Source organism: Rhamphochromis longiceps, linkage group LG12, assembly GCF_057381845.1.
Source record: "Rhamphochromis longiceps isolate RC_006_pf linkage group LG12, R_longiceps_female_GT1.1, whole genome shotgun sequence".
Taxonomy (NCBI): Eukaryota; Metazoa; Chordata; class Actinopteri; order Cichliformes; family Cichlidae; genus Rhamphochromis; species Rhamphochromis longiceps.
This window is the reverse complement of record NC_140568.1, coordinates 22,834,591-22,849,889: the sequence shown is the minus strand read 5'-3', so window position 1 is coordinate 22,849,889 and position 15,299 is coordinate 22,834,591. Positions and strand designations below refer to the sequence as shown.

Genomic DNA, 15,299 nt, shown 5'->3' with positions numbered 1-15,299 from the left:
TCTTCATTAGCATGACAAAGTAGTTTTATCATTCTGCTTATACAGCATACTCGATAATAGTAAATTAGAGAGCGACTGAACAAGTGTTAATTAAGAGGGTGATGTCTTAATATTCTAGTGAATTATCAGATCAAATAAAAAAGCTAAATGTTTCCACAATCTTTAAGGACATATAGCGATCCTGTAGTGTGTGACATCATGCAACAGACAGAGGAATACGTCGCAGGACGGCGTGATAACAGGCATCCCACAGCACGAAAAAAAAGAGCACCAATTTGAGAACAGTGTCAGCCCGGTGTAATTGAATCGTAGTGACATTCTCTTGCATGGCAGCACTTATTCACTGCAGGGGAATGCACAAACAGTGGATTATCAGAATTACGTTCAAGCTCAAATTGGTTGTACGCGAGGATCTGCGTGTGCATGTGCAGCTCCTGAATTGCTCTGTCGATACACAGGTGCCTCCACGCTGTGTGAGTGCGTACGCGCTCATCGAGCTGTTGACCTCGGTGGGGCATTACGCAGCAACAGATAATGAGCTTTAACGTTCTATTTCATCTTTCTCAATAAGGAGGCACACAGCACAGACACCTCAGGGTCTAAAGGTCAAAGAAAGCAACTCAGCCTGAAAACAGATTACACAAAGCAGGCAAGCAGGTAATTATCGAGACAATCATAAATTGGAGGAGAGGTGATAGACTTTCACTACTTTAACAGTGCGATTGGATTTAGTGTTGGTGGAGAGAAATTATGCTTTTGCCATTAACACTCGATTCGAAGGCTGCTCACCTCTGAGGAACAAGGTTGGAAGTGCACGTTCAGAGAAATGCTGCTCTCCAAAAATGCTGTGCGTCATTAGCTCGACTAATTTCAGTGTTTGCAATGGTATCATTCTTGTTTTTAAGAATATAAGTGCGTGTGTCGAGATTTCCCAAAAGTGAGAAAAACAGTGTGTCACTTTGACTTTCACACCTACGACGTTTTTTAATAAGGAGATTAGCGGATGAGGTTTTTAAAGATGCTTTAAGTGATTTTTTTTCAATGTTGTGGTTTTTGTTTCGGACACAAAAACCACAAAGATTAAAACAGTAATTATTTAAAAAAAATACTTTTTTAAAGAAGAGGCTGTTTCTGAGTTTCAGGGATCTTGAGTAGATAACAAACCAGTTATTTTCGACTTTCACTTGTAATATAATTGGAAAGAGACTTCTATCAGCTGCCTAATCACTTGTCACACTGGGAAATGAAAAAGTAGCCAAAAGTTTTCCCTTCTGTTAATTTTCATATCACGAGTATTATTTTTAGCAGTGAGCTTTCAAGGGTCTAATGATTGGTTGAACCCCATTAGGCTCATAAATGAGTTTTTAAATGCTTAAAATTACTGGAATTTTTTTTTCTATTAGACAAATGAATTCAGAGTACTTCTACAACTGGCTGGGCATGAAGCTTGTTGATGGCCAGATGTAGCACACGGTACGGAGGTTAAAAAAAAAAGAACGAAAAGAGCTTGACAGCTGATTTGGCAGCAACTGTTGTGCTTCACCTGCTTTCAGTGGCACTAAGACAAAGAAACATGCCACGGCTGGGTGGAAGTGAATTGAATCTGGCCTCTGAATCCAATAGATGCCCCACGCAGCCAGAGTGATTCACTAATGTTTTGTTCAGCTTAATTGAGCACTGTTCCTCCAACTTTGCCTCACATCTTCATCCTGCATCTAATAGCCACAGCTTCCCTTAAAGTCTAATTACTGTTACTGGCAAACGTAGGGCAGAACAAAAAAAACCTTTAAGATATGACATTGGAAGACAGAAAAAGCCATCGAAAACAATGCACTAATTCAGTGCTTCATTTTTACTTGTCAATTAATTTACTATTATTATGAACCAGATGAGCCAGATCTTTCAGTCAAATAACCAAAGCCGGTTTGCTAACACAGAAGCATGTATCCTCATCCATACACAGAGCTACTTGATTTCTTATTGTTTCAGATCATTAAACAAACCTTAATATTTGATAAACTGAGTAAATATGAAATGCAGTTTTCAAATGATGATGATGTAATTTTTTAAAGGAAAGAAGCTATCCAATCCTACTTGGGCCTGTGTGACAAACTATTTGCCCCTTAAACCATATAACTGTTTGTGCCACCCTTGGTACCAAGAACTACAATCAAGCATTTGCGATAACTGGCTCTCTTCTGAAGGGTTTTCAAGCATGAACGATGTGTTTGAGTTCATGCCAAAGAATCTCAGTCGACTAGGCCACTCCTAAACCAAGCTATTCAGAGGTGGACATGCTGTTGTGTTTTGTATCTTTGCTGCGCTAACTTAAGTGAGCTTGAGCTTCAGGGCACAACATGATGGCCAGACATCCTGGATTTTCTGGTAGAGAGCAGAGTTCATGGTTCCTTCAATGAGAACAAATCTTCCTGGTGATGGAGAAGCAAAGCAGCCTCCGACCATCACACTACCACCACCATGTTTGACTATTGCTATGATGATTTGTTATGAAATGCTGTTAGTTTTACACCAGATGTAATGTGACTCAGACCTTCCAAAACCCTTCATCTTTTGTGTCATCAGTCCACCGAATGTTTTCATCAGAATATTTTTGGCATATGTGAGACGAGCTTTGTGTTGTTTTTGGTCAGCCGTGGTTTTCTCCTTAAACTTTCCCATGGATGCCATTTTTGCCCAGTCTCTATCTTACTTTTGAATCATGAACTCTGACCTTAACTGAGGCGAGTTAGGCCCGCAGTTCTTTACATGTTGGTCTGGGTTCTGGATGAGTCACTGATCTTCGATCGTCGTCTTGGAGAAATTTTGGAAGGCCGTCCACTGCTGGGAAGCTTCACAGTTTTCTCCATTTGTGAATAATGACTCTCACTGTGGTTCACTGCAGTCCCAAAGGCTTAGAAATTACTTTGTAACCCTTTCAAGACTGATAGATGTCAGTGACTCACTTTCTTTAGAACGTGGCATGATGTGTTTCTTTCTGAGATCTTTTAGCCTGCTTCACTTTGTCAGACAGGCTCTATTTAAATGATTTCTTGATTCAGACAAGTAATTACTTTTTTACACAGGACTCAGAAGGATTGGAAAGCTTTTTTTAATGAATAAAATCATTATTTAAAAACAAAATTTTGTATTTCCTCTGGTTATCTTTGACTAATATTAAAATTTGTTTAATAATCTGAAACATCTAAGTGTGACAAAAGAAAAAAAGATCAGGAATGGGCAAATACTTTTTCACAGCACTTCTAACACTAGCCACATACCGCACAGAAAAATGTTCTTCTGGCCATTATATATACCCAAACCCGCCACCCCAACCCTGTCTGTTTCCATCACCTGCACAGAGGGTCCTGGTGACAGACCTTCCGTAGCTCCAGACAGTTGGGTTTGTCCTTATCTTTATAGGAGCAGTCGGGCACAATTGTTTGCCTGCGTCGCTCAGCGCAGCCTGTAGTCTGGCAGGGGCAGAAGAGCAGCCGGTGGGTGAACTCACTGGGCACTCGGTCTAAGAAAGCCCTCAGGGCCTTATGGCAGCGCTTCCTGCTGCAAGTTTCTCCCGGTTTGAAGTCTGCTTTGCTGCATATGTTGATGTAAGAAGCACGTTGCCTCTTGCAGCTCCCATTTAAGTTGCATGCTTTGGCTGCATCAAGGCAGGGGTTGCAGTCCCTCTCTGTATCAGGACAGTGGAAACCTTTCTGGGTCACTGTGACGGCTGCTGTTCATAAAAATACAAGAAAGAGAACTCTGTCAGTTTATTAAGCCCAAAGAGAAAAAACGTTTACACTTCGATGATTAGTGTCACATGTCCTGTCTTTGGGTAGAAAACATTTCAGTTAAAAAGAAGTAAAAGCCTTCACGTCATGTCACTGCAAACTTATAAAAAAATATTTTTATTAGTAAAACATGATTTTACTGAAAGAATCGTCACCTTTTTATAGCTCCACATTTACACAAAGGTATCCTCACAACATTAATAAAAATGCATTTGTGAAATGCATTACAAACTAAATGAACAAAAAACATACATCTTATCTTTAGATTGTAATATTTTAGTAAACGCACACTCTCTCACAATGACACGTTAAATGGCAAACAGTAAGAACAGCAGTGGAGAATTGAAAGATTTCAACCGTGCCAGCTGAAAAACTGATCTTAAGTGAGGGTGTCAAGCATAACTGGGCTGCCAAAGCGTCCAATCCCACTGGACGGCTTTGTATCCAATGGGATTTGTTAAAATTTCTGAAGGGTGGGAGGGGCCTAATTGTTGGAGTTTCTGTAACAGGGTCAAGAAAGGTTTGAGCTGGAAGTCTTCAAGAACGGATCCCGTTGTGAGTGTGACTGTTAATTTCTTCTGAGCCAGAATCATCATCAGTTTTACTGCACTCTTACTGACAAAGACATTACCGATTGTCCGTAACACCACACACTGAGGATGATTAAGCCAAGGAGCCACGCTGACGTGTTTCTCTGCTTTATGGCCGTAGCATTTCGTTATAATAACAGCAGAGTGACTGGATGTGGAAAAGCTGAAACCCACTGGTGATGATGTACTTATTTTTCTCGAGGCTTCTCGGGCTTCCCATCATCTTTGTGTTTTAAAGAAATGCTTTATTAAACGTCCCCATTTTCAGATTTTACTTGTACTCTGACACAGTTGCCGTAAAGCATTACCCAGTATGCTACCTGTCTTGACCAAGCATCTGTGCGAGAACTGAGAGGAATAAAAATCTTTCCGCTGAGCCTCTGACTCAACATCATTAATCTGATATCGTTTAGATTTGGCTTGGCTGCAAAGTACCATGAACAAACAAAACAATAATCCTTGAATCTCTGATATGTTCCTCTGTTTCTCCTACCAACAGTAAGCCACCAGAGGGATACTAGCAGCCAGCTCCATTCACTCCAACTGAATTATTGATTTAGTCTGTTTCAGACCTTGAGTGAAATATGAATAAATTAATATATGATTCCAAATGGATGGATAAATGATCTGTTTCTAGATAACAGCATGGCACGATTACCATCATATTAGTACATCACAATATTTACCTCAATTTAACACTAATAATAGTTACAATTTTAAGTTATTTAACAAATGTAGCAAACAAGGACTCTTCTATCATACTCATTAGTTTAATGGAGAAATGTAAAGCAAGCTGGCATCCCTGGGAAAATATTGACAAGAGCTTTTATTTATGTGAATGCTGGCAAATGGGAAATAGCAGTAAATACTGTAGCATCTGCTCAAGACATGGTAAGCTCAAGCACTTGAAATGACTGCTGTAAACCCTTCACGCTTAATCCACTAATCTAAGATCGAGTCCCCTCATTTATTTCTAGTGTCATCACAAACTAAGACAGTGCAATCACTGGTCAGCACACACATGGAAAAAAGATTACATCATTAGTTATGTTAGGAGGATGTCCTCAGATATACCACAGCTGCAGTAAAAAAAAACAAAAAAACATGCTTTTCTGAGATATAACAGTAATAAAGCAGGTTCATGTTCACTTGTGGCACCCCTCTCTTGTATTCAGGGTATATTAGAGAAGTTAACCTGCCTACCCTGTAGATAATGATATTTCAGAGGTCGTGGCAGCTTGGTGACACTCAGAGAGATTCATCTCTTATTCAGCAGAACCAATCTCACTCTGTGTCTATCAGACAGCCAGGAGCAGGAAGAAGACCATTTATTTTAGAGGTGTGTGCTACAGAACTTGTGTTGTTTCCAAGTGGTGCATCGCACATTATCAATCCTAGAAATGGGGATACATAGAATCACATCGCGACACAGGGGAAAAATAAGCAGGCCCACCAAATTAATGATTTTGTCGTTTCAGATCACATCAGATAAACCAAAACTCACAGCCACTGAAGAATAACAGAAGTAGAATATCAGGGGTTCATCACAGAAAGAAAAAAGCACGCTTAATCTAGCTTTCAGCTAACCAGGGCTTTCATTTAGATGAATCAAGGTTAATGTAGCAGGCGCACTGATAAACGGTCCGGGTGTTAAGAGAGATGTCCTGAGTTCAAGAGATGTAGGTGTTCAGAGCAGTGCTGTCTTTTCCAGTATTTGTCACAGACCGGGGGGAAAGCTCTTCTTCTCTGTTCAAATATTGAAAGCATTAACCCGACAAACCGATATTAAAATATACTTGAATCATCTTATTTATCTTTGCACTCTCTAAAGGGGAGAGGATAAACACTCCTCAGCAGATGTCAGACAGCATAGCACCCTCACTATTTGTTAGTCTAAGTGACTGAAAGGCAGACGGAGTTGCGTTCCGATCGTTTACTTATGTGACTTAGTTGATCTGTGAATATACTGAGACATGAAACAAGAGCTGAGCCAAGCTTGGCTAAAGAGGGCCTGAGGGGCGGGGGTGGGGGAGAGGTTAGCGGGGTGGCTTTCTAGTGGTTCAGGCTACATTACACTGGGAGTTTACAACTGCTAAATCTCTCCTGGCCATCTCCAGGCTTTAATGTAGGCCACTGAGGGGGTCCGGGATGAAAAGAAAATAGGAGAAGGATGAGCTACTAAGATTTATCTGACCAAGCAGGGCCGAAGCCGCTTTGGAGGCTGTAGCAATGGAAGGTTTTTTTTTGTTGCTGTTTTTTTTTTTTTTAACTACCTTTGATTGGGGAACTGAGATTGAATTTAGTGCACAACCCAAAAAGATCTCCTGGGGCGAACATAAGATACGAAGCCCAGTTGATGGCTCTGACGTGCTTACACACAAACAGGATGATAGCAAGAGCGGGAGGAGAAGAGGAAGGAAGCATCGAGTTGAAGATGGGAGAGGAAATGTTTCGGTGTTGTTCTACAGAGTCATAATTGATTTTCCAAGTGCATTACAATGGAAGTTTTCAGCAAACACATTCTGCTATAATGTGAGGCGAAAGATGTTGATAAGCTAATGATACGAGACGTACAAAAATGGAAAAAGCTTTAAGAGGGAAGAGAAGGCTTGAGCAGTTGATTACAGGAGCTGATCATGACAGATAGAAAGATGAAATGGGAGGACAGAGAATAACAGATTGGACAGCCACTTACAGAGACAGGCTGGAGAGCTTTCAATTAAGTCATCCTGATTCAGAAGAGATGCGCGACATTTGCTCAGAATAATTAACCCAGCACATCAGCAGTGCAATCAACAGCTCTCACCATCACAATAATCAACACCTATCTATTAACTTACCTTGTTAGTTGTCGTACCATACATTAATGAGTGAGCGAGGACGCCAACTGAATGACAGACAAGTGGATGGGTTGCACTGGCTGATTATTATTGTAGATACTAGAAATGCAATCAGTGTCATTAAGGACAAAACAAGTCGTAAATATTGTGCTGCCTTCTGGCTGCACGATCGTGTCTGTGGGGATGTTTTAAGCGCACAAGTGCAGGACAAATGCCATGTATTAAATTGAACTGAGGGATGCAAACGTTTGAAATCGTCTTTAAATGACTTTTTTATGTCGTAAACAACGTGTGTCTCAGACGTCGTGCTTCGGTTTGCTGTCAAAAACTCTCAAAGCGCTGTCGTTACTTTGCGATCTTGCTGTTTGACTGTTAATGGGCTTTTAATAAGGATCTCTACACTGTGGGCATCATAAACAAGGCTCCACTGATGGCAATGTGGTGGAAACAACCATCTATTCTTTCTGCACGTATAGCACATGCGGGCAAAGAAGGAAAGATAAGGAAAAGACTAAAGAGAAGGATGCAGGGGGATAAAATGTGCGATAGGAGACATCTACAGGAAGACAGATGGAGAGAAACAAAATTACTTAAGACCTTTGGTTCAGTGAGAAATAAAGAAAAAAGGGGCATAATAAAAAGAGAGAGAGAACAAGAAGTGGACAGAGCTTGTATAAATGCAAGGAAGTGGATAAAACATTCGTGTAATCAGTATCACGATTTTGATACTTCTTCCCCAAAGAGGAAGCGATCTTCTTTCCCCAGTAATTGCTCTCCGTCAGCCTAATTTGAATTCTGCATTTCATATATCATCCTATACTCAAGGGACACTACGCTGCAGAGGGAAGTTCAGCCCAGGTTAGCAAGAAGCTCTTGGCTCTGGGTATGTTCTCAGTAATTAGGAAAGGTGCCACAGTTTGGATTTAATACAGCCCTGGGTGAGCGCGCGAGAGCTTGTTAGGGAAGTCTTTAGTCTGGACCCCGAGGAGCATGTCAAGCATTTCTGTGTCAAAGGGCTCATCAGTCATTAGTTCTATTCTCCATGTCGCAGTGGGGTTTTCTATATGGAGGAAGATGGTGCACCAAATCTACAACATCATCTCCCTAAGCCCTTTTAGCCAAGTTAAACGTGTAGATGTCATCATTCTTACGGATCAGCTGAATGTCCCCAGGTATCATGGAGAAATTGCTAAAAAGAGGAGATCTTGTATAATCACATAGAAGCAGGATTACCTACCTTTATGTGAGAATAAATGTGTGTGAGTGGAGGTGGGAAAGTGATATCCAAAGGATCTCTAAATCATGGCAAACACACTTCTAAATACTTGAGATGTTTCTGTTGCCTTCAAGTGACGTTTCCTAGTATGAAAACGCTTGAGTCTACCTCCTGTAGTCTTCACTGGCTCTGATGCAGAATTTGTTCAAGTCTAACAAAAGTGTATTTAGGTCAGCCTGGCCAATATTGTATCAAGAATCTTCTTGTCTCGTCATTACCAGCACACAAGGAGGCAATAACAAAACTTACTAACAAACTGAAACATTGCTGTTTACTGTTATTTATTTCTGACTTGTTAATAAAACGCTGACTATTAAAAAGGGCATCTGATAAGTGTGCCTGCAACAACTCTCATTACTGACCCAGAGAGAGACAAGCTCTGGCTGGACTGAGGGTGAACTGATTAGAAAATCCACACAGAATAATGAAGCATATAAACAAAGTAATATATATGCATGGAGGCACAACAGCAAGCGTGCACAAAACGAATCTTTTACTAACAAACACATGCAAAGATACATTCTAACACCCCCCACCTCACCCACCATTACTTAGTGTTTGTGTATCTAATAGTAATTGTTATAGGGTGTATGAGGACAATGTGAAAATGTCAAACATTTCAACAGCATGCTGAGCAGGACTGTTGCCCCGTTCCCTTTTTCTCAGCTGTAGAAACAGCTTTCTGGATTTAATTGGATGGTAGGCCCACGGAGCCGAGAGGTGAGAGGCTTAGTGCAGAGAGTTACAAGGTCTAACTAAGGGATGTTAAACTTAATTCCTGCAGGAACCTCTCAGTGCAGGATTCGCTGCTACCCTCTGTTCCTAATAAGTTAATTAACTCACCACCGAGTCACTGAGAGCAGAATATATTTCACAAGGAGCATATTAACAGTTACGGTCAATGATATCTTTGCATCCTGTGTGTGATACGCCATTCATCTGGGCTTTGGAGAGGAGATTCTCTCTCCCACCTTCGCACCTGGTGTCTTATTGATCTGAGGACAGGTCTTTGGAGTTGTAACTGAGAAAACAGAGGTTATGGATCACAACTCTGGTTCAATGTACAGAGCCTGTATTGGTATAGGAAAGAAAACGTTATCTGTTGCAGCTTTAATCAGCATAGTGATCAGCAGGTTGAAAGGTACAGTAAGTGTCCTTAAAACAGTTATATCGGCAGAAGCAGATTCCAACTCTGAACTAGCAGAACTTGCTGGAGCATTTGTTTGTCTGTTACTGGTAAGTGTGGGTTGATAAACAAATAAAAAAGTGTCTTCCTGTTGCCCCCCTCTTTCTTTGATTTGCTAGATTCCCCGTGGTGCTAAGCAGAATTTGATTAGAACAGGGAAAGTATGCATTTCTTATTACTTAGGACTCAACTCTTAGAGACCCAAAGAGGATTGGATTTGGATGGAAAACTGATTATCAACAGATTTCCTCAGGGTAAGACTCACTTAGCTTCCCCTATCATTTGATGATGAAGATCCTTCTAGGGACAAAAAAACCCCACTGCATGCACATACTGCTGTTTATGTGCATGTAAGTCCCGATGTACCTTTGTGTCCAAGCTTTCTACTAAAGATCATGCGGTTAATATGTTTTACAAGTAAGGCAATTTATGACTTCAAATTAAAAGTTTGAAAAGTGTAAAGCATTGACTGATTTGCTCATGATGTGCTAAACTAAATCTGTCTCAAGTCAGATTTAGAGCAGATGAGCAAAAAAATCAGAGCAGGTGTAAGATGAATAATGACTAGTTTATTATGCAGATGATTGTGCTTAAACAATATTGTTATTACACATCTTGCATATTTACTCAGTCTTTTTGTTGTTGTTGACCTGATAGCATCTGTGAAGTGCATCCTTTATACATCCTTTAATTTTGTAGCACAAGCTTTTTTTTCTGTCACAGAAATTGTTTTCAGCTCAGATGCTGCCATAGAAAACAGAGCTGCAACTGATTAATCACTTTCTCTCATGCCTAATGACTTGTTCAGCCACTCTAAATATTAGCTGAAATATATATTATGTTGCATAACTTATGGTACGATGATATATCTCAAAAGGGCTTTTGAGAGCCCTATCATTGCTGGCAAAGTGAGGACATTCTGTCATTCAGAGGTTCATGCTTACTTCAATGTCCTTCACAGCTTAATTCAGACACACCGACCACAGTGAAGGAACGAGCTACAACACTTGCATCATATTCTGCGCAATGCGTAAAATCTGACACTGAATCGTGTGACACATACTGACAGATCAAACTATAATTATGATACTGTAGCTTATAAACTGGAGGTTTGCATGCCAGCTCACCTGTCTGAAGTGATGTTCACATTGTCAGTTACTTTTAAATCCCAATCCATGCAGTTTCTGAGAAAAAAATTCTTCTTATTACTAAGGAAGTAATTAATGGTGTTACAGCTCTTGTGCCACAATGTGTGAATGCACCCAGCTGTCTCACTCTCGAAAAAGACTTCTGTTAACAGCTGGAAGCTAAAAACTAACTACAGCTCCTGTTAAAAAAATATCAGTACTTATGATTTTTTTTTTCTCACAGAAGCAAATTTGGGTGTCTAATAGCAAATGCTTTCTTCCCGTGAGATTAGTATTTAGGGCAAGGTGTGCCAGTTTATGAAGCCAAAAATGTACATCTAACTTTAAGTTAGATTTTGATTTTCAATTAGAAAATGTGTCTTTTCAGAGGAATTGACTGCTTCTATCAGCAGTATAATTAAAAAAAGAACTGTTTAACCATTATTGACTGGGCTGTTAACATTTCCTAAAAGCGGCCATATTTTTCAGTGTTACATGTCAAATGACAAAAGAGATGAAATTTAATACAAACGCGTCTGTCACAGTTTGACATGAACTGTGGATGCATGAAAGTGAATTCTCTTATTGTTATAACGTCAATAAAAAGGGCCACTGTGGGCTGTAATTTGAGAAACTTAGGTTTGGGGGAATTTTCAAAAACAATGGCAGGAGAGACATGCCCAGTTAGCTGTTAATGCATTCATCATGCATCCTTCTGGTATACTAAAGGTGACAGGGTCACTGTGCACAGGGTCACTGTAAAATGTAAAGAAAAACAGAATGCAATGAATTAAAAAGCTCATAAACACATATTTTAAACACAATGTAACATAGAAAATATATCAAATGTTTAAACTCAGAAATGTTTGTATTTCTATAAAAATCTTGGCCATTTTAAATTTGATGATAGTGACACATTTAAAAAAGCTGAGGGCAGAATAAAAGGCTTGTAAAAGTAAGTTGTACAAAAATGAAACAGCTGAAGCAAGATTTATCAGCCAATTAGGTTAATTGGAAACAGGTCGGTAGCATGATTGAGTTTGAGAGAGGCAAAGTTTCTCAGAAGTAAAGATCAGCCAAGGTTCACTGAGCTGGACTTTGAATATCTCACCATTAACAGGACATAATAGCATCAAATGATTCAGAGAATCTGGAGACACATCTGCCCTACGAGAAGGCCAGATATCAGTACTAGATGTCCATGAGCCCTTGGACAGCACTGGATTAAAAACAAGTACATTTTGTCATGGAAATCACTTCCTGGGCTCTGAAACACTTCCAGAAATTACTGTCTGTGAACACAGTTCACTGTGCTGTCCACAAAGGCAGGTTAAAGCTCTTTCATGCAAAGAAGAGGCCACATGTGAACATGATCCAGAAACACTGCTGTCTTCTTTTGGCTCATTTAAAATGAACTGGGGAGATGCGGTTTGGTGGCCAGACAAAACCAAAAGTGAAAATTGTTTTTGGAAAACATGGACACTTTCCTCCAGACTACAAAGTAAAAGGATCCAGGTTGTTATCAGCATTCAGTTCAAAGGCCAGCATCTCTGTCATCAACAAAGAACAACCCAGAACTGTTGAACAGCTTAAATCCCGTATCAGACATGACTGGGACAAGATTACTCAGCTTCCTCAGAAATGCAGAATTTGTAGTAAGTTACAGTAATCTGAAGAGGGAGATATTTTATTTCAGCATGAAAATAATCACGGTGTTTAAAGTGTTTAAACAGAAATTATTAACACATTTACATGTATATACATATACATGTAAATGTATATGTATATACCTTAATCGATTCTGACAATTAAGGACACTGGAATGTACTTAATATGAGTTTTTTTTGCTCACTACCGACTTTGCGGCTTTAAATATATTATCTCCCCCTGCTGGTAATGCAAATTTGGCATATAGTAATGCAACTTCTGCAAGCCTGTCCATTTCACGTTTTGGAGATGCAAAGCGTGAAATGGACCCGGTAGACCAGCGTGTCTATTACATGGTTTCCCACGATACTGGGTTGCTAAGGTGGTGTAACCTTTTCCAGAAAAGCACATTCATCCACATCAAGCAGGAAATTTTTGATGATTAATAGAAAATTAATCATCAGAAGAGTGCATGTCTGTAGGGGACTTATATTCCTTCTTTAACTTCTCTTTAAAGCATTTTGCTCGGATAATTATTTTATTTTTTGCAAATTTTCACACATTTTCACAACTATGAGTTTCTACCAACTAAGCAGGTTAAGAATACAAGTTTAGCATCACCAGACTTGAATGCTGGCCATACTGCATTCACTGAAGCTGCCGAAAGCACTCCCGAAGGAAAATACTTTCCATAGCTTTCCTGCTCCACAAAGGAACACTTCCACTGCTCCCCTATACAAACCTGGCTCCCTTTCAATATATCATCTCCTTCATGAGGTAACCACAACCTCTGCCCTGAACTGACAGCATTGCCTGTGTCATTAGTCATAGGAGTGAAAAATATCTGCCAATAACCTGACTGTTTAAGCTTAATGTGGACAGGTGTGCAGGGGGGAGGTATCATACCTTGTGACAGAAACCAGACTGCAGGAGCCAGACCTGGTCTCTGCACCAAAATCTATCTGACACTGAACTTGATGGATGTGACAGGGAGCATGTTTGTATCAGCTGGATGAGGAAAGTTAAACTATGCCAAGCTATGCTGTGTCACATTAAATATAACTAGATGTACCTTTAAAGCAGTGATAAGGTCAAGGAAGAACTTTATTGCTAACCTAATTTCCTCATTGGCACATTTAAAAAGCATTATTTTTAATTAATTTGATCACTATACTGTCTTTTTTCCCCCACTATAATTTTTTACAATAAGCTTACTGTCAGCCAAAAGCCAACATCAAAGTGACTTAAGCCTGTAGTCTAAGAAATGCCCACCAGGGGGAGACTGCTCTGGTTGCAAAGAAGTTAAGTTGTATGGTTGTCTACAGGAAAATTACCCCTCTGCCCACTTGATCTATAACCTCAAATGGTAAATGGCCTGTATTTGTATAATGCTTTACTTAGTCCCTAAGGACCCCAAAGCGCTTTACACTACGTTCAATCATCCACCCATTCACACGCTGGTGATAGCAAGCTACGTTGTAGCCACAGCTGCCCTGGGGTGCACCAATAGGCAACGGGTGAAGTGTCTTGCCCAAGGACACAACGGCTGAGACTGTTGGAGCCGGGGCTGGAACCGGCAACCTTCTGATTACAAGACAAACTGCCAACTTTTGAGCCACGATCGCCCTTGGCGATAAAGATAAAGATTTCATGATGAGTTTATGGTCTCAGTTGTCTTTCTGAATACAACGTGCAGGGTAAGCTTCATCTTGGCTGCCCTACCTTGTGACTGACAACCATCTTTTGTTCGAGGGGGCTCCAGTACATGATATGTGACATCGCAATAATTATGTCCACCTTAAAGTATCAGCAAAAACTGTCAAAGTCAAAATATGCTTTTTTGTGATGAGGCATGCTTATAGCCTGTCACGTTACAAATTAGTACTAACCTATAATCACCATCCCTCTTTTGTGATGAAAGGTGCATGGCAGCGGAGGAAAGGAGGATTTAGTAAATGCCACCATACTGCCATCACAGCAAAGAGACTGGTGTTGACAAGGACACTTTATTCAGCCCGAGATGCAACTGTGCTGAGCACTAAGGTGATGAAACATTGCTGATGCAGGTGCACAGTGCCAGCAAAGCCAGGGCAAGAAGAGCACAATTCATCTCTGTGTTTCTGATGAAACCATACTCGAGTACATTGTCATCACTGTTGCTGAAAAAGAAATATGGACACGCAAAAGTATAGTCACTGACCTTATTTCAAGGGACAGATCCCACAGGATTAAATTTGCTATTTGCTCTTTGTCTTTTTTGTCTCTGTGTGTACAATGCAAGCAAACTGCATGTGCATTCAAAGATATGCAAAATCAGGCTATGACTACACAGTCCCATTAAAAGGAGCAGCTTGTGTGAAATAGTTTTCCAGGTATCACTCGGGGCAATGCAGAAACAGTCTCCATATGTTCTGTTTCATTTTAATTCAGTGTGAGTGCATATAGTAGTACAGAATTCTTCTTTTATTCTAGCACCACTTATGTCCCTTATCTCCCTTCCACACAAAAACTTTTAAAATAGCAGAGATTATTTTTCAATTTTCTACCTTTCCTCTTGGAGGGTGTAGATTTCCCTGTTCTCATCTGAGAACAATCCTAACCAGATATCATATATTCCCCAAGTCTCTATATAGTTGAACATTTATAGACATGATTATGAATACTTTTGTTTGGTTTAGCAATCAAAGGGAGAAGTATTTCCATAAAAGAAGTGTGTAATTACTTATCTGTTTGCCTGTGGTTTTATGTCAGTGCCACAATCAATTACCCTGCCCTCAGAAATGATAAATAATGAGGAAAGCTTGCGGCTAAACAGATTTTCGAGAGCAAATCCAATATTTCACCT

General features: G+C 40.0%; 1 protein-coding gene across 4 annotated transcripts in view; it reads right to left on the bottom strand.

Annotated features, from left to right (window-relative positions):
- Positions 1 to 15,299, bottom strand: part of LOC146657256 (GDNF family receptor alpha-2-like) — a 71,540-nt gene that overhangs the window by 30,737 nt on the left and 25,504 nt on the right. For 3 of the 4 annotated variants that reach the window (XM_085425216.1, XM_085425218.1, XM_085425219.1), the window contains exon 4: positions 3,352 to 3,730. In XM_085425216.1, coding sequence (XP_085281342.1) covers positions 3,352 to 3,730 — 379 coding nt within the window. The remainder of the gene's footprint in view (positions 1 to 3,351; positions 3,731 to 15,299) is intronic. The other variant, XM_085425217.1, reaches the window with a different exon arrangement.